We start from the raw sequence: 23,740 nt of genomic DNA, 5'->3' as shown, positions 1-23,740 counted from the left end.
GTGGTATATGCCTGTGGTCCCAGCTCTTGGAGAGGCTCAGGTGACAGGGCACTGAGCACAGAGGTGAAGACCAGCCTACATGGCCTTGTCAAAATAAATGAATAAAAGAGACAAGTAGGGAGAAAGAAGACAGCATTTCTGTGACTGCTGGATCAAAGGAGCCTTGGATCTTTCACTGGTTCTGAAAGCCTTTCACCCATGTCTGTGTTTTCTCTTCATGGCTTTTGCTGGTTCCCCTTAACTTTTCTTTCCTCATTTTTTGGATAAGGAAGCTCTGAGTGGGATGCTTTAACGCATCTTGTTAATTCCTACTTATTTCCCTCTAGTTCAATGTAATCTTCATATCAAAGTGACATTGTCACATAGTTTCATTTCCTACAAGAACTGGGAACATAGTTCCACCTATAGCATGCATGAATGCCTGGGTTTTATCCCCCAGAACTGTAAAAACTGGACATGGTGGCATATGCCTGTAATCTGAATATCTGGAGGGTAAAGAGGCATTAGAATTTGAAGTTCGAGATCACTTTTAGCTACATATTGAGCTGGACTAGTCTGGCACTACATTAGTGCTGTGGGCAGTTAATGATTGCCAAGCAAACACCCTACCATTAAGATACATCTCCAGTCCAAACTGCCCTTGAGGCATCTGGGCTGCCAGCTTTGTATCCTACCCTTTGACACTAAACCTTTTATCATATTGGATGGGAGCCCTGGGGACCTACCTTGTCATAGATGTTCTTTCTTATCTTCTGACAGTAGACACAACCCAGTTTCATTTTTCTAATCAAGATTGGCCACTGAATATGGTGTTAAAATGCCTGTGGGTCCCTTAGCCCCAAGTGGGCAAGGGGCAGCCTGTTTCTAGTTTAATGGAGTCACTTTGGAGGTATTCCTCCATTGAGAACCTGGACTTACAGCTTGAACTAAGTGACATGTAATTTATAGTGAATAGCTCACAACCTGTTGACTTGGTAACACATACTTAATGTGATGGTTGAAGGCAAAAGTTGTGCTATCTTGGAACTTGTTTTGTAGATAGGATGTCCTTAAACTCTGCCTTGCCTCTGGAGTGCTGGGCTTAAAACCATGCACCACCACACTGCTAGAATCTCGTTTTTGGTCTGTTTCCTGGGACCACTAATAGCATGTATTTATCAATCTAGATCCCAACAAGAAACAGATAACCCGCTCTGGACAGGTTAGTGTGAGGAGATCATATTAACAGGCACAGGGGAATCTAATAAGGAAGGAGCTGACAGAAGAGGTGAGAAGCAGTGATGGGATTTCAGTCAGATCTCGAGACAAAGCCGCTAGTGAGAACCTGCTATAAAGGAATGGAAGGAGCTGGAGGACTGTATTGTCTTCCATTTCTCTGACTCTCTGAGGGGTGGTGAGAGGGTTGGATATCCCTGCTAAGTCTAAAGGAATATGCTGGAGACCCGATGCTTAGTTCACACAAGTCAAATATGGAGAAAGTGAGGAAGCACCTGGAAGGCAGATATTTGGGAGGATGAAAGTGCGGCCACGGGAACCCAATCCTCCAGCATGGAGTCACATCCCTACAGCAATCTCCATAACGACGATGTAGTCACAGAGCCGGTTCTCAATGCGGGTAAAGACTGTAAATGTGGGGTTGGAGCAATGGCTCAGAGGTTAAGAACACTGACTGTTCTTTCAGAGGTCCTGAGTTCAATTCCCAGCAACATGTGGCTTAAAACCATCTGTAATGGGATCTGATACCCTCTTCTGGTGTGTCTGTAGACAACAGTGTACTCATATACTTTAAACAACAAACCAAACCTGTAAACGTAATTTAGTAATTGCCTTAACTCCTGATCTAAGTTCCAACTCCTGTTACCCCACTCCATATCCATGCCTGAGAGACCAAATCCAGCAAGATCAAGAGTTTTTGAGGGAAGCAGAAATAAAGATGGAGAAGAGCTATGCCACAACTATAACCTTACTTAGGCTAGCAGTCTGTTTCTTACCCCTTTCCTGCACAACTCTGCATTGGCAAAGATCAATTGCTGGTGTGGTGGTATATGCCTGGAACCTGTGCACTTCAGAAGCAGAGGCAAGCGCTGAAGCAGTGTGAAGCGGCAGCAAGGACGATCCCAGACGGACCAAACACACGTGCCGACGGGCGTCTCCTGCCTCCGCCATGCCCAAAAGAAAGCTGAAGGGGATGCTAAAGGAATCAAAGCATAGGTGAAGGACAAGAGCCGCAGAGATCTGCAAGGTTGTCTGCTAAACCTGCTCCTCCAAAGCCTGAGCCCAAGCCTAAAAAGGCCCCAGCAAAGAAGGGAGAGAAGGTGCCCAAGGGAAGAAGGGCAAAGCCGATGCCAGTAAGGATGCGAATAATCCTGCAGAAAAATCCAAACAGACCAGGCACAGAAAGCTGAAGGTGCTGGAGATGCCCAGTGCCGTGTGTGTAGTTTTCATAACTGCACTTCTGGTGACTGCACAGCTGGAAATACTATTTTTACCAAGCTGTATAAAAATACAGAATTTTGTTTTACTTTTTAAAAAACTATATTGTTAGCACAGAACACTTCATTGTTGGGGGGAAAGGATCAGTGTCACTAACAAAATAACTAACAAGCTGGACTGAGGACAGAAAACCTCTTTCCTTGATAATTTAGAAAGGTCCTGAATAGGTGGCCACCGAGGCACAAAATGCCTTGTGGTCTGGGAACACTTTAAATTCATTTTTATCACCTCTTTCTCCTGTGTACCATGAACGTAGACATAATTCCCTTAAAACCAGAGACCTGTTGAAACCTGACCCTCAAAATTGGTTTTCTAGTCTATTGGACGTGGACTTTGCAGTGACTTCTCGCTAATTTCCCCGTTTTGAAGCACTGAATGAAGATTTCACTGGGTTTTACAGTGGCTTTCTGATTTGGGCAGTCTATACAAGAAGGGAATTTGGAAGTTCTCATTGTCTGCCCATGTCCTGCCTGAATACCATGATTGTTTATGAAAAGTATCTTTAATAAAGCTGGTTACAGTTAAGCTTGGTGGGGGGAGTTGAAGGCCAGCTTGATCTGCATAAAAAGTTTCTTGAAGAAAGCAAAATGGTTTATATACTTTGGGACTCATTTTTTCCCAACTCTGCAATGCTCTGGACAATCTTCTTTCAGCTGAGCTCTCCATTATTTTTGTATACAGTGTCGCCATGACATGCCTTCCCATTCAGTTCACAACACTGGTTTTCTACTTACCTGTAGGCCGTGACTCCTTTGGGTTGGAATGACCCTTTCACAGGGATTGTCTGAGGCCTAAGGCAAACAAAGATATTTACAACTCAACAGTAGCAAAATTTCAATAAGTAGTAACTAAAGCAATGTTGGTTAAGAGCACCAACTGATCTTCCAGCGGTCCCGAGTTCAAATTCCAGCTACGCATGGTGGTTCACAACAATCTGTAATGAGATCTGATGTCCTCTCCTGGTGTATCTGAAGACAGCTATAGTGTATTTATATATAAATCCTAAAAAGATGGACTTTAGCTCAAACTAAGGGCATTCTTACCAACCCTCTTTACGCTTGAGGCTGATCTTTCCCTAACATTTTGTTGCATCTAAGCAGCTCCCTGGGGAAGGACTTGCAAGGTCCTTCTTTGGAGCATGTCTACTGATCTCTTCTAGTTCTTTAAGATTTGGGAATATATACAGCTTTACACTTGACAATAATTCTGGAAGCTGATGACTTAGAATCCCAACCAATCTTGGTTCTTCATCTCTGCTATGAAAACTGTGTTTGCACAGGCAATCCAGGGTGAAAGACAGAATTCTTTAAGTTTATTCAACTAGGCTCACAAGAAAGTGGGCCGGATGCACCATCTCAAGTACAATAGTAACAGTCTCAGATTCCTAAAGTACAACCTGCTTCAAGAACATACATACAAAACACTTGGAGTTCCAGTGGGCTTTTATTGAGATAAATTAACAAAAAGAAATAATCAAGATTTGACCAACCATCTTTTCTGAACCATGTATGAACTCCTTAAAGACTCAGGTCCATAGACATGTACATACCATGTAACACATCCCAACAAAAACAGACCCTCCCACTGGAACATTTGCCAATTAAACAGAAAGCCAATTTTCCCTTTCCCCAATTTTTTCAAAATTTTGAGTTCCTACTGTTCAAAGTGGAACTGGTCCCTTGTGACTAGGGACATTAGAATTTTCTTATTTTTACTAAACAAAAAATTGTGTTTTTTTTTTTTTTAAATTTGATTTGTTTCAAAAAAAGGGAAGTGACTTTGTATTCTCCAAGCACCCCTCCCCAAGAACCACTGGTAAGTACAACAGCCTGCATCTTACTAACCCAGGCCCACCCCTCCCTTGCCCTGCCCAGCTCTGTCTACTGAGATTTAAATACACTTCTGTTGGAGTCTGTCAGCTGTGGAGGGGCAGAGTCCAGGCCAGGCCAGCTCCCTCTGACCTCATATCTGGTACAACCCTTGGACACTCAACTCTTTACTCCAAAGATGAGATTTTACATTAGAGAAGAAAATAGATTTGCTTTGGGAGTTTTAAAAAACTATCTTTATGAATATAAAGTAGAACTACAAACTCACCAAAGTCCACATAAATTCACCCAAAATCTGGCTTACTTCACCTCCTATGAGGCCAATAATTTTGCCTGACAAAGATATTTGGCAAGAAAATCATTCTACAGTAACAATTTAAAAGATACACAGAAAGTTGAAAAAAAAAGTATCCAATTAAAATAACATGGCTTAATTCCCACAAACTTATTTCATCTTTTGTTACTCATCTAAAGGTCAGGAGTGTGGCTAAAGGCAGTTTCCCATGAGGTTATGAGCTTCCAAAGTGTTTCTAAATCCTTAGTGCAGACACCCTCCCTTTTGGGACACAGTACCCTCCCCTCCCACCCCTATTTAAAAAAAAAAAACAAAAACAAAAAAAACCCAAATGATCAGAATGAGATGTTTTGTTTCCAACACTTTTCACTCAAAGCTTTGTGCTGTGCTCTGTTCTAACCAAGCACGATGGTGTCCAACACAAAGCAGGTGGCCAAGGAAAGATGCCCTCATCTCATTCTGAAAACAAGTAATGACAACCACCCACCCCATCCCACCCCACTGTTTCGGGTCAACCAATTGTTATGATGCTGGTACCCATTTGGAAATAATTTAGAACTACTTTTCAGGAAAAATGTTTTATGGTAAATGTATTCCATTCCTAATAAAGTTTCTTTCATGTTCAGAACATTAAGGGAGAGAAAAAACAGGCCCCGAGGCAGCAAGCTGTGTAACAGTCCGTAACTTATTACACAACTACATGACCAGAGGCTAAAAGCATTGAGGTGGATATTAAAAATAGGACATAGTTTTTATCCAAATGAACTACTGGAAAAAAAAAAACATAACCACTACTTTAAAAATTACTGGAAAGAACCTGAAAGACAATTCCCAGTAGTAGCAATATTCCTTATTGAGAGGGATTTAAAAAAAAAAAAAGAAAAAAGAAAACCAGGCTTTGACCTGGTTAGTAGGGCATCTTCCCATTAACAGCTTAAGTGAGCTAAGCACCACCCCCACCACTGCCTCTCCAGACAGTGATCTATGGGGTGCTCAGCTGGACCAAGTGCCACAACTCAGCAGAGGCTGTACTTCAGAATACTCTCCATGTGGAGTCTGTGCTTTAAGAGGGACTCACAGGCATGCGGCACCTAGCGGAGCAGTCAGGGCTGGCAAGAGACTGCACTTTGTTGAATCACCCACATGCCCTCTGGTGAGATAGCAAATTGTGTTTATACTCTTTCCTGCTGCTCTTCTACATGGAGATCCCTCTCATCTCCCCAAAGGCAGGAAGGAGGAGAGCTGCATCGGTACAAGGGCAAGATCTGTTGGTCAAAGAGATTTTTAAGACCCCATTTCCACCCTCCCTAAAAAAGTGACTTCCTTAATTTGGTTTATGTTCTATAGCCAACACTGACTGGACTTGCCTTTGGGGTTGTACCGTGCAGCTCCTGCTACAGTTGTTACAGTCAGGGTAATATCTGATAAGGAGGCATCTGTAGGATTTTGATCCTCAAGGAATTTGGGATAAGTTACAAATAGTTTTGCTTTAGAACTAGGCAAAGTCAAAAAGCAACTGACTCCTTTATTCAGGTGAGGTAAGCATGGAAGCTTACACATGACATACCTGGTCATAGTTTTAAGGTTTTCAAAGTGATGGAATATGGAAATCAATTTTTTTTTAATTTTGTTTTTTGCTTTTTTTGTTCCCTAGATGCCTCCTGACCTAGTATACTGGGTTAAAAGGGAATTAAAAACATTAAAAAAAAAAAAAGTTCACTGGTTTTGATTCATCTCACTCCTTTTGCCTGGAGATCAGGCCAAACATCAAGCATGTTGGGAGGGGCACAATTTAAAGCAACACTACCCACCTAAAGCATCTGCCAGCAATTTACAATGCAAAATGACAGACAGCAAATCTTGTTGCGGCACAGAGAATGGCAAGCAGCTTTCTGCAGCATGGAAGTTAACAGCTCTCAGGGGTTGCCCATTCCTGCAAAAATGTATGTGTCAAGGTGGGCAGAGGGCGTTCACTCACACACTACAGGAGGTGACCGCAGATAACTAAGCTCCACAACTGCCAAGCCCACCAAGGCTGTTCTGGCTGGTCCGGTGAAGTACAAATCCACGTTCACACACTCTGCTCTAAGACTGCACTCCGTACACTTCTCATACTCCAAGGAAGATTAATCTTTGTTCCCCTTTGCAGAACTTGGGAAGTTCTTCAAACATTTAGGACAGGAGAGCCAAACCACAGAGCTTCTCAAAGCCCTCAGGGACCACAGACTTGCGAAGCTTCCTTTCTGTCTGCTAAGACGGCTGGCATGCACATTACAAGAGCGGTGTGGTGGCGCACGGGCACCCTGGGCTTCTGGGCCCTTTTCCAACACAGGCCCTGCAGAGTTCTACTTCCTATAGTTAGAGGCCAAAGCACTTTTTAGAATTTAGTGTTGCAGAAAACTGAGCCCCTCTCATCTTTAGCTGCTCCCATAATCACTCTAATCCCTTAATCCCAGCAACCTTCATCCAAAAAAAATAATATATATATGTATGTATATATATATATATTTATATATATATATATGAACCCAGAAAAAAACTTATTTACAAAGTTTATACAAGTATACACATCCAATTTTCTACGGGTCGCGCTTTGCCACAGAGGAAAGAGGGTCAAGGCTCCGACAAGTCTCTACACCAAGTGCCTTACTGCTCATGGAAGCGTGTGAGCCAGCTTAGTGTTCTGCTGTAGAGCACAGAGGCTTGTCATATGGCTCCTGCAGTAAGAGGCTGCTCTTTCCTTTGGGAGCGACGATGGTGTGTCTACTCAGCCCAGAAGAAAATTTTCCTTGGTATTGTTTTTTTAAATACATGTATTTACAGTGTGGGTGGACTGCAGTTGTGAATCAACTCCTCCATATGAAGAAAAGGAAAATGGCGCTACCATCACTAGTCCACCTTCCGGCCCTGGGCATGAGCACTGGGAGAACAGGAAGCGAGACTTCAACTTGAAACCAAAATGAAGAGGCACAGAAATAAAAAAGAAAGGAAAACAGAACATGACTTTGTTGATTCCTTGGGCTGTGTAAAGATGATATTCTTAATGGTCTTGTAGCATAAGGCACTTCGCACAAATAAGTAATAAGCTCTTCAGGCTTAAAAACGGATGAATAATCAGGAGAAGTTGAAATGCAGTAGAGTCAGCTATTGGAGAATTGTAGACAGGTGCATGTGTTCACCAAGATTCTTCTCTTTTTAGGGTTTCTCTCCTTCTCTTTCCTCCTTCCTTGTCCCCTTTCCCCAGAAAACATTTTTAAAAACCAGCAGTTAGTGCAACGAATGTTCAGTCAGCACACAGTGCAAACAAGTGGAACAAAAAAAGGTCTATTTCTTCTTTTCAGTTTTTCTTCACCAGTTAAAAAAAAACAAAGATGTCTGAGCTCTTATATAACTCTTCATAGTTCCAAAATAAAGATGAAAAAACCCACAAAGAGAAGAGCACCCCCCCAAAATGTGTCACAGATCCAAGGAGCCTTCTGTAGTTTGTCAAAGCCTACAGAAAAAGTTTAGAAATTTAAGATTAGTATCTATGAAAGCAATATAAAATAAGGATCCATGTTTTCACCAACCTCCCACTAAACTCTCTCTAGCATTTTCTCCTGAAACTGATCTACGAGTTACGGGAAAGATTTCACTTGGATGTGACAGCTCATGCATGTAAGTCTAGCATGTGAGAGGTTAAGGCAAAAGGACCATGATCAGTCTGTTTCAGTTGAGTTAGGGTTACAGATTGGCTCAGAAAAAAAATCAACTAAACTAGGACAGTTTGCTACATACCCCAGGACAGGATGAGATCGTCAAGTTCTGACTGCAGGCAGCCTTTATTCACAACTAAGAGGCCAAGTGTGTGGTTTACATCTCTAACCCACCACTTGGAAAGTGGAAGCATGAACATTAGGTTTTCAAGGCCATCCTACAGTAGACGGACAGTTTGAAGGCACCTCTCTGGCTGCCCGAGCCTCTCTCAAAAATAAATACACGAAAATAAAGTGAAAGAGTAGTATCAGAGACGCCTTTTGTGTCTGAATAATAGGGCTATGTTGCCCTGAATGACTCCAGATTCACAATTCAAAGTCTCCATGGAGTGCTGAGACTCCACTCACAGTGCACAGGGTTTGGAAACCCTCTGAAGATACAGCAAAAGACATGGCATTTACTGGGGGCCTGGAGACTTAGTGGATCACAATGCTTGGCCTTGGGTCCTAGCATTAAAAAAAAAAGGGGGGGAGGGTGTGGGAGCTGTAACTTGGAAATAAAGCAGCTCAAACCCAATCAAGGCTTCTAAGGAAAACTTGAAACAGTAGATACTGCTCACTGTTGAGCCTAACTAGAGCCACAGTGAGATGTGAGGAGAGGGCATATGAGAAGCTAAAAGGGCATATCCTTTATTCTCTCATTTTAGTTGAGAATTTACAATGTATCTTGATAGAAGGGGAATTTTAAAAACATCTTTATAATGTATTACATATTTGACAAGGTATTTATCTAACTTATTAATGTACCCCAGAAAAAGGATAGGTAAAAAGGGGGAACAGGAAATATCTTTAAACCAAGACTGCCAATGCTCTACCACAATGCTTAGGAAGCAGCCTACAAAGTAGTCTCTAACATGCTTCCCTCACCCAGGAGAGCCTTGGCTTTCATTCATATTTATGACACTGGGTGTAACTACTGTTATTACAAGAGGTTTGAGGAAGAAAATTTAATTCTTTCCTAAATCTGAAGGTTCTCCTCAGGTCACGTGTACATACGTGCTTGTTAAGGTTTTTCATCCTCTGCAGGCTCACTGTGGTATTCTGCAACATACAGGCTCTTGTCAATGTTGCTTGGGATGGGTTTGATCTCTGTCCCCAGCTGCTCTTCAATACTCTTCAGGTTGAAGCGATCATCATATGTGATCAAGTTGATGGCTAAGCCAAGATGACCAAAGCGACCTAAAGAAAAATGTGTTTAATGAGTTTAAAATTTGTTAAAAAAATTAAGAAGTGGTAAATAAAAGAAGTCAAAGTAAGAGCAACATGTAGGTACAAGTTTGTAAGAAGCCAAAACATACAGCAGGAATATATTCCTTTGGCACCATTCTGAATGGCACAAACAAGACTGAGCATATCAGAAATAAAACAACTTAAGGTCTTTCCATTTGTACATCAACTGTATAAAACAAACAACAGACTTCCCGGCCATTGGCCCCTAAACAATACAACAGTGTAACAACCACTTACAAAGTCAGCTTGTGCTATAGGAGGTATTTTTAAGGTATTGAAAATAAATTGCAGGCTGAGAGATGGCTCAGTGGTTAAGAGCACTAACTGCTCTTCCAGAGGTCCTGAGTTCAATTCCCAGCAACCACATGGTGGCTCACAACCATCTGTAACGGGATCTGATGCCCTTCTGGTGTGTCTGAAGACAGCGACAGTGTACTCTCATACATAAAATAAAGAAATAAATCTTTTTTAAAAAAGACAGTTGTCCATCTTTTGTCCGATATGGGTGCTGGACAAAGCTTTACAGACTCTTTGATAGCAAATCCATTTCTCCAACCCCTCCCCCAACTATAATCATGATCCTCCGGCCTCAAGGTCTTAAGCTCAGGGATAACAGGGTATGTGCCATCGTTTCCAGCTTACTTTTACACTCCCCAGGCCCCTGAAATTGGGTCTCAATCATATTTTTTTGAGGCTGGTGTCAAAATCAGTTTGTAAACCCAGTTGGCCTCTTAACACACAGATGTACAGATGTCACTTGCCTCTTCTTCCCAAGTGTACCACATCCAGCCAGCCTACCTCTAAAAATTTTTTATAATGTGTGTGTATGTATGTGTTGGCAGTTGGTTCTCTCTTGTTACTGTAAGTACCAGGATTAGATTTAGGTGCTCTATTGGGCTTATTTTAGTAAATAACATAAGGACTTGGGAGACTAAGGTAGGTACATTCATAAGTTCCAGTTCAGCTTGGGCTACGTATGTATGTAGCCAGACTCTGACTCCAAAAACAAACAACTAAATTGCAGTGATGTCTCTGTTCTCATAGCTGTTACTCCAGAAAGGAAATATTAGTGATTCTATTTCTCATCAAGCCATGTCTGCTAGGCTATCCCCACTTTTACTCACCTGATCTTCCAATCCGATGAAGATAGGTCTCTGCCAGCTTTGGGAAGTCGAAGTTTATTACCACATTCACAGCTTGTATATCAATACCTCGGGTAAACAGATCTTAAAAAAAAAAAAAAAGTACTAATTTTCATTATTGAAAGGTAATTCACTAATTATCCTTTCAGAAATCTTATCCACTTACAGTAAACAATTTACAACTCATCTGAAATAAACTAATAGGCAAAGTCCCTCAAACTCACAACAAGGTCATAACCAGGTTCTCTTGCCTTTCTCAGAAAACCCTTCCAAAATCATTCAGGACACTGACTTTTTTTTGTGATGGGGTCTCTGGTGGCCCAAGCTAGTCTTGAACTCACGTTCCTCTGTCAGTCTCCCAAATGTTAGGATTACAAGCACACACTACCACACTATGTTTGTTGGACCTGTATGGACCATTTTTAACCTAAGCCTTCAAACTTGAAATCTTTTTTTTCCCCTTCCACATCTCAAAACTTTCCCAGTCCAAAGAGCCAAGCAATACACCACACCATCTCTCCTGAAACTACTCGACCGCTATTACTTTTATATTCTAATAACCACCAGGATAACAATAAATAAACATGTTCCATGACTCCCTCGTCAACCAAGCTTAACTATTTTCAATACAGGTCTCTCTAGTTTTGGCCTTGTTGCTAGCAGAGCAGGTGGATCTTGAACCTGAAGCAACCTTCCTGCCCCTCTTCCAGTGCTTGTTGATTACACAACATCTGGCACTGACTAGTTTCTTTTGTTATTGTTGGCTTTTATAATTTTATTTTTAATACTCATTCATTTGTAATCCATTTTAAGGCTGTTTCTGAGATGGCAAAGTCTAGTACTTTTAATGAAGATTACATGCTATGCAAGTTTTGTTTTAATACTGACTTTCTAATTAAATCATCATTCCTTGAAGAAGTGGGATTTTATTATTCATTACTTTGCTTTTTTTGAGACAAGAATTCAATCTGTACCACAGGCTAGCTTCAAACTGTGTCAGTCACCCAAACAGGTAGGATTTTATATGCCAAAGATATTTATACATTCCACATATACGTTAAGAATCTTGATTGAGTGCAGTGTATAAAACCCTAACCCTAGGCAATCCTAGGATTCCAGCATCAAGTAAAACTTGGCATATTGGTACACCCATAATCCCTTGTCTCAGGAGAGGAAGCAGGTCATCCTGAGCTTCATGCTGAACTTCAGGCTATCCTGACTCAATAATAAATAAAACCAATTAATCAGTGTAGTTATATGTGCCATTGTACAAGCACTATAACTACAATCAATGTCTTTTTCTTTTAATATTAGGATTGAATTCATAGCTCCTAAACCCCAATGTTTTACCTAAAGTGGAAAAATGGAGAGGGGGAGGGGCAGGTACATGATAGCATCAGTTTCAATTTTCTTATGAATATTCAGTTTAACTAACAACTTTACTTTCACCAGTAAGTTATTTCATAGGTTTCCCAAATATAGGAAAAAATATAATAGATAACATCTATACATAGCCAAATTTTCAACACAACTTAAAACAGTTAACCACTCAATAATATAGCTGCCTCCATAAAACCTGCAAAGACCACACCAGCTGGCATGGCTACATAGGTAAAGGAAAACATCACAGGCCCCATCCCTACATGAACAACTACGGCACTCAAAAGCTGCTGAGAGGAGAACCACTTTTCTTCACAGCTGAGGCCCCCTAACTGGTTGATCTTAAATGCATGCTTTTACACAGGCATACAAAGCAAAAAAGACTGTGTGTCTACATGTGTGCGTATCCATGTACAAAACAAACAGCAATAAGTACAGAGGATGAGGTCATGAGTAAGAGGGGACAGTACAGGAGGAATGGTAATAATGCAGTACAATATATTTATGAATGAAATTCTCAAATTCAGAACTGGAGAAGGAACATACTTTGTGCTTTTGTGTAATACGATCATAATGTACAAGTGTTTTTTTTGTATCAGCTATCTAATTTTCAAAGAGTAAACTCTGTGGTATGTGTGTGTGTGTGTGTGTGTGTGTGTGTGTGTGTGTGTCTTGTATGGGGAGTAGTTGGTGCCTAATCTTGAAATTTTAGTATTCTTGCTGGACATGGTTATACATACCTATAAATCCAGCACCCAGGAAGTCAAAGTGCAAAGACTGTTGTTAGAGAACAGCCTAGGCAACCATCATAAGATTGCTTCAAAAACAACAACTAAGCAAAACAAAACAAAACCTAAAAAGCTCTAGTAATGTGGTGTATTTTCTGACTAGAATGTAAGCAGTTAAGAAAACTAGAAGCATGCAGCTGCTTTAAAGTCCCTCCTCACTACTAGGAATGACCAATTTAACCTCTGGTGGCAGTGACACGTGTTTTATTTATGTGCATTTTCACTAAGATCCCATCAAATACTTTAAAATAGGCGACTAAAGAGATGATGGCTCAGTGGTTATGAGCGCTTGCTGCTCTGAGTTCCATCTCTAGCACCCACATCAACAGGCTCCTAACTGCCTTCTGTTCCAGTCCTGGCTTCTGCAGGCACCTGTTGTACATGTGTGGGAGGCACTCAGACACAAAGAAGTCTTTTTAAAAATATTATGCATATTATTGTGCCAGCACTATAGAGGCAAAGGCCAGCTAATAAAAGCAGTGAGTTTAAGATCAGTCTGGTCTACGTATCAGTTTCCAGGCCAGTAAAACTACATAGTAATATCCTGTCTCAAAACAAACAAACAAACAAACCAAAAAAAAAACCCAATCAACTAATGAACCAAAACCTCTAAAATAAAATTTTATCTGAATGATTGTACAGGTACATGAATATGTGAAAATTCACATGATAAGAGATGAGCATATTCTCCAATGCATACGTTATAGTTAATCTCCAAGTCCTTCTACTTCCTCAATGATTATCCTTCTCATACTAATAGTAAAATTAACTTCCAAGTATATAGCTGGGAAGGCACACTCATTCTATGTCTTGCCTGAGCTATATTTGTGCCTCCCCTCCCTATATAAGTTTATTTTTCTATAGTAATAGAATAACCAAAATTTTTTTAAAATCTTGGCTTAGGGTATAGACTAGCTTGATTCTGAAAACAAAACAATAACAAAAAACCAAAAAGACACAACTTCTAAAATGCAATTTTTAGTAAAGTTTACTTTGTGTCTGTTCACTCACATGTTAAAACTGTCTAGAAAGCACATAAATGCAAAACCTATTTTAAAGCCACAAGTGCAGCATAAGCATCAGGATGAACCCAATGTGAGAACCAAATAATACCCATTCTCAACTTAGGAACTCAAGAGCATGCATTCTTGTCTTCAGAAGCTTTCAAAGTGGCACCAGGGTGTAAGGAGCTATTACAGGCTTCACTACATGACAGAAAAAATACAGCCAATTAAAAAAAAGCAGTAGATCCAAGTAATAAAACACTTACCAGTGCAAACAAGATTGCGGCATAAGCCATTTCGAAAATCATGAAAGACACGATTTCTATGTTCCTGGGGGAAGGGGGGGATAATGATAAAAACTATTGAGTAAAATTTATAGACAATTCAAAACTTTCTCCATAGTTTCTCCTACCCAATCAGTCCTTCAATCCCAAACTTGTTTATACAAACACCTATGCTTCTATAGCAGTCAAAACCTGCATCACTGCCTGTATGACACACTTCATTCTCATCATGCAAGCATTGTATCATTTTGTATCATCACAAGGACAGACATAAGACATGCTGAGATCACAGTCATGTAAAATTTATGACAAATATATTGTCCTATTTATTCTATTTCATTATCCTAATGAACTTTCCCCCATGCCTAATGTATAAACTGTATCATAACAAGCATGCACATATAATCTGGTGCTGTCTATAATTTTAGGAATCTGCTATGGGATCTTGGAACTCTTTTTTGTAAGAAGGAGTTGCTGTATATTAAATCCTAGAGCAGTGCTTTCTGCAAAAAGTGTCTGCACTGGTATTCTCTAATAAAAGAGTCACTAGCCTGAGGTATTGGACTGAGGAACAAGACTTTATATTGTATTTGCTTTTACCTAATTTAAATGGCTACATGGAGCTATCTAATAGTTATTGCACTAACAGATCAAATCCAGAAATTATCTGAGAATGTTTCTTCCTGTGTCCTTCCCTCCCCACAGGATTTCATGCCACTCAGGCTGATTTCAAACTTAGTATGTAGCAGAATGACTTTCTTCATTTACTCTAAGTGAAATCCTCATTTACTCTAAGTGCTAGAACTTCAGGCACAGATCAAAAGATCTGCCATTTCTGTACTGCTTTTTAAGCCTGTTGGTCTATGTGAAGGGCTCTTTGTCTATTACAAATAGTCCGTTCATATGTTCTTTTCCTGGAACCAGGGATTGCAACCTTGCTCTATCATTAACACAACAGTATCCACCCAAAGACAACAAATTACTCTTACACACAAGGCATTTATGGAATATTATAACAAAAGAAAATGTAAAAAATACCTAGGAAAAGATTTTTTATTTAATCTATGCAAGTCCTGGAAATTGTACTTACCTGCCTCATTTTAGCATGAATATAGAAGCAAGAGTACCCCAGCTGAGAGATCTTCTTGGCCAGTAATTCAACTCTCTGAGAAGAGTTACAGAAAATGATCGACTGGTTTATCTGAAGCTAAGCACAAAAGAGAAATATGAGAAAGCAAAAACATTTAGCCAAAACTTTCAGATGATTTGACTTCAGAAGAGTCAAATCTCATAAGGGCCACCTAACTGCCAGAGACAACATAGTGATGTCCTACAATGCCACTGTTAACACTGCATCAGCAAATAAGAACCACTGCTTCAAGGCTGAAGAGATGGCTATGCAGTTAACAACACATGCTGTTCTTGAAGAGGACCCAAGAGTGTGGGCTCGCAACTGCCTATAACTACTGAGGTGTTCCAACACCCTTTTCTGACACTCCCAGAAGCTGCACTTAGTCCACACAAATGAGTTTTTTAAAAAAAATCATCGTTTCTAGGGAAAATACAAAGTTAGGTACTTGTGAGTCTCTGGTCACACTTTATAAATAGGTAAACATGTAAATCTGTGAGTTTTCTGTTTTCTTTTCTTTAAGCATGTCTTATTCAATATATCTATAGTCCTAAACCAAAATAACCCGTGCCTACAAAAAGCTTAATATCTACTTCCCTGTACAGTACACATCAGGCTTCTTGTGCTTAAAAATTCTGGTTAGTAGTTCAGCAACAGTGCAGGGGCCATTTTGGAATGAAATGATGAACAGCACCAAATTTTGAAAAACAGTGTGGTTCAAAGACTGCAAGATGAATGCTTATTTATAGAATTTACAGCTAAAATAAGGCAGAATGTCCTCTTCTTGGACCTTAGTTGGGTTCAATTAATTTTTTTGCCACAATGCACATGTCTACAAAATGACCAGAACACTTTCAGTACTAATTTGGGGGTCACAAATAAATTTTAGCAATTAGTAGTCACAAATTAGAATGAACTATAATTACAATAAATTATTTAACAATTAAAAGTAAAGCATCTGTGTCAGTTTCAACTTTAAGCCAATCAAAGCAATCTTTTACAAAACAGGACTTTTTACAGTGAAAATAAAGAGAAGAATGATATAATTGTCCAACTTGCTAGACAGGACTCAGCACAAAAAGCCTACCACTTACCCTGGAGAAAAGTGTATTGAGGCAGTGCACTTTTTGGCGCTCTGTTACATATGCGTAGTACTGGGTTACTCCTTTGAGAGTTAGTTCTTCCATCAGGTTTATCTCGTAGGGTTTTTGCAGATGGGAATTCTGGAGTGGGAAGGAGAAGAGTCTGAAGTAAAAAGACTAGTCTTCTCTTTTTATGTTGAAAGATTTTCAGGCATGCTAAGCTCTACATCTGAGCTCTCATTTCTTGTCCTAAGTTTATACTATGTTTTTTGTCTCTGGCTCTAAGAGATATTATCTCTTTTAAAAAACAAGTATTCGTACATAAAATAAATTATCCTAAAATGGTAGGCCTCATATTCAAATGTAGCTCATAGAGATAGGCTATAACCAACTTATAATGAGATTTGTCACCTTGGCACAAAGAGTTAAAAAAAATAAAATTACAACTCCTCCCATTTTGAAACAGGGTCTCATGGCCAGCCGGTACTACATGTAGAAGCTGTGTCCAAAAACCAAGAAAAAAAAAAAGAGAGAGAAAAACAGACCAACCGATGGACAGATATATATACATATAGCATGGAACTCATGTAAACCAGGCTAGCCTCAGAACAAATAGAAATCCAATTAACTAATAAAAAAAAAAAAAAAAAAAAAAACATACTTTGGGGTGGGGTAAGATTGATTGATTGATTTTATGAGAGTACACTGCTATCTTCAGACACACCAGAAGAGGGCATCAGATCTCATTACAGATGGCTGTGAGCCACCATGTGGTTGCTGAGAATTGAACTCAGGACCTTTGGAAGAGCAGTCAGTGCTCTTAACCACTGAGCCATCTCTCTAGCCCACATACATACTTTTAATTACAGTACTCGAGGGGCAGAATCAGGAGACCTCTGTGAGTTTAAAGCTAATCTACTGGCCAGGGCTACATAGTGAGAGTCTGTCTTCAAAACAAAAATAAAAAAATCATAATAAATCTATACACAAATCTTTACTGATCATATTTAAAAAACAAAATAAAAAACCTGAAATAATATAAAGCATAAATATTCTGATAATAAAATGTAATTGCAGGTAAAAGCATACTCATAGTACCATGATAACACTGATTCCAAGTAGAGATTTAATACTTACCATAAACTTCTGTACACTAAGAGGGAAAGTAGCGGAATATAGTAAAATCTGCCTATTTTTAGGTAGTGTGAGAATAATATCCTCCATTATCTGCACAAAATCCTGTGACAGCAACTTATCTGCCTGTAATACAAAGAAAAGGTACTTTAAGAAAAAGAAAGAATAAGACATTAAAAGTTTTGGATGGCACTATAAACAAAGGGCAAATCACAACCTACACAGCTGTTCCTGGCTATGAACATAACATCTACTACATACAATATCCCAGGTTACCAAGTCAAACCCTAAGCAGTGCAGTAGGGGAAGAAGCTTAGCATGGTAGTATACTCCTGTATGCTCAGGACCAGAGGGGCTAAACTAGGAGAGAAGTGAGAATTTGAGGTCAGCCTGGGCTATATTGTGAATCTGTCTTAAAACAGAGTAGGCTATAATCCCTAAAGGAAAAAAAAATGTAGACTGTCTATCAAAATCTTTCTTCTTTGACAGAATTTAAATGGGATTCCCTTTAAAGAGATAATAGAGTATATTGGTCAAAAACAGATTTTGAACTTGACGTGGTTGGCATAAACCTTGCTCTCAGGAGGTAGAAGAAACATGACAGTAAATTCAAGGCCATTGGGCTGAAATGTTTTACTCATGAGCTGTACTAACTACATAGCTGTTTAGTCAACTATGATCACAGGTTATCACACCCCCATAACAACATTCTAAGATACCCATCTTATCATACCAAAAATCACATTAAGTATTTAATGAGACATAATAGTGTTATTCCTCATTAGTCAAAGGCTAGAAACTAGTAATCTAAAACAGAACCAAACAGGAAAGTAGCTGTATACCAATAGACTAATACTGACAGGCTCAATGTATAAAGCACTGCTACATCCCAGACACACAGACAGTAGTTTTTAGACAGTAGTTTTTATTGTTTTTTTAAGACATAGTCTCACTGTGTATTCCTGATTGGCCTGAAACTTCCTGTGTAGCTCTCAAACTCACTAAAGACATCTGACTCTATCTCCCAGGTAAAACATTTGACTTCAGTCAAGTAATTTTTAAAAAGGCATTGATACTAGGTTATAACCTACGGAACTAACAAATTTCATAGAAACTAAAGAACCAAACAAGATAAAGAAGCAGAACAAAGGGTTAAGAGATATCCCTTACATGCTTTTAAAATCTAACACTTTTTATTGCAAAATATAAAGACTTAAAATGAATTTGGCTTGGTTATTTGGTATCATACATATCAAGGACAAGGTTTGCTTTATTCACTGAAAATGGTAAGCAAAGCTCAAACAGTACTCAAGAGCCCTTTTAAATGGAGAAACATTACCTCATCCAATACTATCATCTGGACATGATCAACCTTTGCTACTCCTTTCTTGATAAGATCCAGGATTCTGCCAGGGGTAGCAATCACCACATGCACTACAAAGATTTACAGGGAAAAAAAAAGATTCAGAAAATATATACATTTTTTTGTTAATTTTATCTGGATAAAAAACCCTGTAATTTTATAATATGTATTTAGCATCATAAATGCTGTTTATAGAAATACAAATTAATACAAAAGGTACAAAGATGTATTTTGGGCTGTATATTTCCATCTCTTTTCACAACAGCTAGACATTACTTGTTTCATCTATTCAGTGAGTGGGCTAGTTTCCCAAATCACTAATTCCAACTAAGGGGCATACAATTTTTATCTTATAACAATCTTTAAGAAATAACAGCCAGAATACAGGGTTCCTCACACAAAAAACATGTCTTCAATCTGGGCAATGCTGCTCAGATTGTTTTAAGGGGGAAAATTATGCAAGTTAAAAAATATAGCCAAGTAACCAGATACTAATATATCCTGACATCCTGAGTAAACTCCGCATTACACTGGTCTGACTCTCACTGTTTGCTGCTACTCTTCACTCAGCATTACACCATGAACAACCCTTCATGACAACTCAATACAAGTCAGTACATCTTTACTGCATTCAGGCTGACTGCATCTAGCCAATCTCCTGAAATAGTTAAATTTACCTTCTTTTTCAGTGCTACAAACCACAACAGAGTAAACAACTTTGTATATATACAATCTTATATTTATCAAAGTCCTTGAAAATGTAAGTTTATAAACTGAAATACTGTCATGTATATTGTACATTCATGTTATAAAACAGCCTACTCTCCACAAACATCCATTATTCATAACTAATTACTTTTTAGCCTTGAAATTTAGAACAGTTAATATAAACACGGTACTTTGAACTACATTAAACAATACTAAAAATAATTCCAGCATTCCAGAGGCACAGACAGGCAGATCTCTGTGAGTTTGAGGACAGCCTGGTCTACATAGAAAGACCTTGTTGTCTCAAGAAAACAAAAACCAAAAATACTAATAAGGCTGAATAACCTTTTAGTTATCAATCTCTTTTCTCTTGAAAGAAATGGTTGGTTTTACTCCTCATTTCTTACCAGTGTTTCTGTTCATTGATTCCTTGTTTTGTTAGAACAAGGTTATCATGTGCTCCAGGCTGGCCTTGAACTCATTATGTAGGTGAAGAATAACCTTGAACTTTTGATCCTCTTGCCTTCACTTCCCCAATGCTGGAATTACAGGTGTGTACCACTAACTCCAATTTATTTGGTGGGGGAATAATCAAGGCTTTGCATGTGCTATGCAAGCAATTTACCAACTAAAAACCCTTCAGTTCTACAGTTAATTATTAAAAACATACTTTAATGCCAGACAGTAGTAGTACATGCTTTTAATCCCAGCACTTGGGAAGCAGAGGCAGGTGGATCTCAGAGTTTGAAGTCAGCCTGGTTCAAAAAAACAAAAACAAAAAACCAACAACGTTCTATTTATTTCCTAAAAAAAAAAAAAAAAAAAAAAAAAAAAACCCTTGGAGACTCAAGAGATGGCCTAGTGGTTAAGAGGTCATACTGCTCCTACAGAGAATGAGTTCAATTGCCAGCACCTACAGGCTTACAGCTGCCTGTAACTCTAGCCCCAGGGGATCTAATTCCCCCCACCCCAGGCACCTACACCACACACACACACACACACAAAACCAATCCCCATCTCCATATAAATACAAGTAAGTCTGAAAAGTAAATAATGAGACATTTGTAGTCACTATCAGACAGCTCTGCTGCCTTAATCATTTCCTACCTGTATCATCAAGCCTCATTATGTCATCCCGTAAATTGGTTCCTCCAGTGGTTGCCATCACTTTGGCCCCTCCCATGTGTTTGCTGACCTGGATGCAAATTTGACTGACCTGTAGAGCAAGTTCTCTAGTGGGAACAATCACCATTGCTAGAAAATATCAAAGAACAAAGGAGCGGGGGAAGAGAGAACACCTTTTAGAAATTTAAGAAGCTATGAAAAGTTTCCCTGAGGCAGTTTGCCTAAACACTCAGGCATAACATAGACATAATATACCAGAGTCTTAAAAACTACATTTGTTTGACAGAAGAAAGTCACTAATCTAAATACTCTAGAAAATGCATCCTGCTCAACAATGAGAGGAGAGATAATTATAAATTGAAAGTTGGGAAATTTAAGAAAAACTTTAGAGGTGAAATTTTAATGAACTGACTCCAAATACAACTAAAGAAATCTTTATTTCTACTGTCTAAGCTCTTAAAATTTGATAAACTCAAGTGTTTACAAACAAGCATTTACTGTTTCTACAAGGAGCTCTGCTTACATAGCTCCCATAAAGGAATTCAGTTGCACAGGCTGTAAGGCTATAAGCAGTGAATCATTTAATCTCTCATCAGTTTGGTTTTAAATAAAGCTTACTCAGCTTATCTCACATGAACCTTTTTTCAACTGTTTGTTGATCATTAAAAAAAAAAAAAAGTACTCGAAGATGGAAAATTCCCTTTAAAAGCTGGGAATAATTTTTTAGTCAATTAAGCCAAATATGGTAAAAAGAGAGTAGATTATATAAATTCTGACTAAGACTAAAACCTACAAAGCTCCAAGTACAGTCTCCCCTGCACCTCCCACCCCCCACTTTATTCAGCTAACCTTGAATATTGTCCTTCTTCAGGTCCAGCCGTTCAAGTAAGGGGATGAGGTAGGCACCGCTTTTGCCTGTTCCATTTTTTGCTCTAGCTAAGATATCCCTACCAGATAAAGCAATGGGAATGCTCTCCTCCTGAAAGACAAGGTGATGCAAAAATTACTTGTAAATTAAAAAATTACCAGCTTCTTCTATAAGTTATATCGAAGCATCCCCCCTTTTGGTACTGCTTTGAAGTGTACTATGTTTGTATCTTGCATGAATGGCAAAGACCCAAGTGAATTAGCAGGACCAGTGAGCATTAACACCATTTTGAACCAAAAGTCTGCTGAAATTGTTAACAGAAAAACATTAGCTGAATCCCAGCATGACACAAAGGGTTGTGAGCTGGGTGTGGGTATATACATCTTTAATCAGGTAGATTAGAGTTCAAGGCCAGCCTGGTGTAGGCAGCCAGGACTAAAGGAAAAAAAGACCCTGTTTCAAATAAACAAAATTAAAATAAACAAAAGTGCATGCCCCACCACGTTCATAGCAGCCTTATTTATAATAACCAGAAGCTGGAAAGAACCCTGATGCCCTTCAGTAGATGAATGGATATAAAAATTGTGGTATATTTACACAATGGAGTACTACTCAGCTATTAGAAACAATGACTTTATGAAATTCCTAGGAAAATGGATGAATCTAGAGATATCATCCCGAGTGAGGTAACCCAGTCACAAAAGAACAGACATAATACGCAGTCACTGATAATTGGATACTAACCCCAGAAAGCTCTGAATACCCAAGAAACAACTCACAGGCCATATGAAGCTCAGGAAAAAAAAAAAAAAAAAAAAAAAAAAAAGGCCAGAAAGTGGAAGCCTCAGTCCTTCTTAGAAAAAAACAAAAACAAAATACCCAACAACAACAAGTGTATAGCACCCACTCAGAGTAGGGTACACCTAGACCTTAAATCATTCATAACTCAAGAGCTAAGAAGATAGCCTTGTGGCCATTTTTGGTATTTAAAAATCATTATGTCTAATCTATACACACCAAGAAAACTTTGACTATTTCCAAGTTATGTTTTGTTTTATATGTACTTTATGCTTATGATAACTAGTAATATTTCAATGCATACTATCAAACCTTTAAAAAAGTCAAGTACTGACAAAAATATGTTCATACAGTTTTATGCCAAAATGCTTTTAAAAATCTGTACATATATCTCTTTTTTAAATAAAGTTCTAAAAAAAAGTGCCATGAATATGGGAGGGAAAATAGTGAAATAGTCTTCAAAGACATTTTTGTTAGAAATAAAAAATGACCACATAGTAGCTCATGCCTGCAATTCTAGCAGGCAGGAGCAGGAGTTCAACACCAGCTTGACAAATTTAAGAGCTTGTCTAAAAAAACAGAAAAAGCAACACTAACTCCAGGGAAAGGTTATACAGCATACACTATTTTCTCTTTAAATTTTATTATTATTATTTATTTTACTTATTCACTTTAAATCCCACTTACTAGTCCCCTTCTTCTTCTGAGTGGGGTGGGGGGTCCTGGGTATCCCCCACCCTAGCATATCAAGCCTCTATGAGGCTAGGTGCATCCTCTCCCACTGAAGCCAGATATGACAGCCCAACTACAAGAACATACATATCCCACATACAGGCCATAGCTTTTGGGATACTCTCCAATCCCACTCCAGTTGTTCAGAACGGAAATGAAGACCAAGCTGCACATTAACTACACATATTCAGGTAGCCCTGGGTTCAGCAGTGGATGCTCTTTGGTTGGTGGGTCAGACTCTGAGTACCCCAAGGGTCCAGGTTACTTGACAACACATGCTGTTTTTCACATTGGTAAAGTCAATCATGCCATATGAAAAATGTGTATACCTTGTTGGAGGTGTAAGTCACTGACTGAGTGTATACTTAGTCATTTGTTAGGCCTTTGGTTCAATGCCCAGTACAAAAAACAAAACAAAGAACCCAAAATCCCAGTTGGGGGGAGGAGGAGTGATGAGCTTTCTCTTACACAAAATAGAAATGTAGAAATAAACTGAAAACATTTATCTCTGGGGTCCAGCTGCTACTTATTTTTTTATTACATTAACTTCCAAAGTCTTTATCAAAACAACTTCTCTGTCCTGAATCATGTTCCATGGAAA

At 38.9% G+C, this 23,740-nt stretch overlaps 1 protein-coding gene and 1 pseudogene across 5 annotated transcripts in view; one reads left to right on the top strand and one right to left on the bottom strand.

Moving 5' to 3' along the window:
- Window positions 1-1,548: 1,548 nt before the first annotated feature.
- Window positions 1,549-3,259, top strand: LOC308431221 (non-histone chromosomal protein HMG-17-like; annotated as a pseudogene). The gene is made up of 3 exons: window positions 1,549-1,615; window positions 2,180-2,428; window positions 3,234-3,259. The product of its transcript is annotated as a non-histone chromosomal protein HMG-17-like (transcript).
- A 1,860-nt stretch (window positions 3,260-5,119) lies between these two features.
- DDX6 (DEAD-box helicase 6) overlaps window positions 5,120-23,740 on the bottom strand; it is a 34,753-nt gene continuing 16,132 nt past the window's right edge. For all 4 annotated transcript variants that reach the window (XM_080929964.1, XM_080929963.1, XM_080929962.1 and 1 more), the window contains 10 exons: window positions 21,591-21,720; window positions 20,724-20,870; window positions 18,885-18,979; window positions 17,549-17,671; window positions 16,424-16,552; window positions 15,291-15,407; window positions 14,183-14,246; window positions 10,727-10,828; window positions 9,369-9,551; window positions 5,120-8,110 (listed from right to left, as the gene is read on the bottom strand). In XM_080929964.1, coding sequence (XP_080786090.1) covers window positions 9,376-9,551; window positions 10,727-10,828; window positions 14,183-14,246; window positions 15,291-15,407; window positions 16,424-16,552; window positions 17,549-17,671; window positions 18,885-18,979; window positions 20,724-20,870; window positions 21,591-21,720 — 1,083 coding nt within the window. In that variant the 3' untranslated portion in view covers window positions 5,120-8,110; window positions 9,369-9,375. The remainder of the gene's footprint in view (window positions 8,111-9,368; window positions 9,552-10,726; window positions 10,829-14,182; window positions 14,247-15,290; window positions 15,408-16,423; window positions 16,553-17,548; window positions 17,672-18,884; window positions 18,980-20,723; window positions 20,871-21,590; window positions 21,721-23,740) is intronic.

The sequence above is a fragment of the Micromys minutus genome (assembly GCF_963924665.1).
Source record: "Micromys minutus genome assembly, chromosome: 16".
Lineage (NCBI taxonomy): Eukaryota > Metazoa > Chordata > Mammalia > Rodentia > Muridae > Micromys > Micromys minutus.
This window is presented reverse-complemented; position numbering and strand designations above follow the sequence as displayed.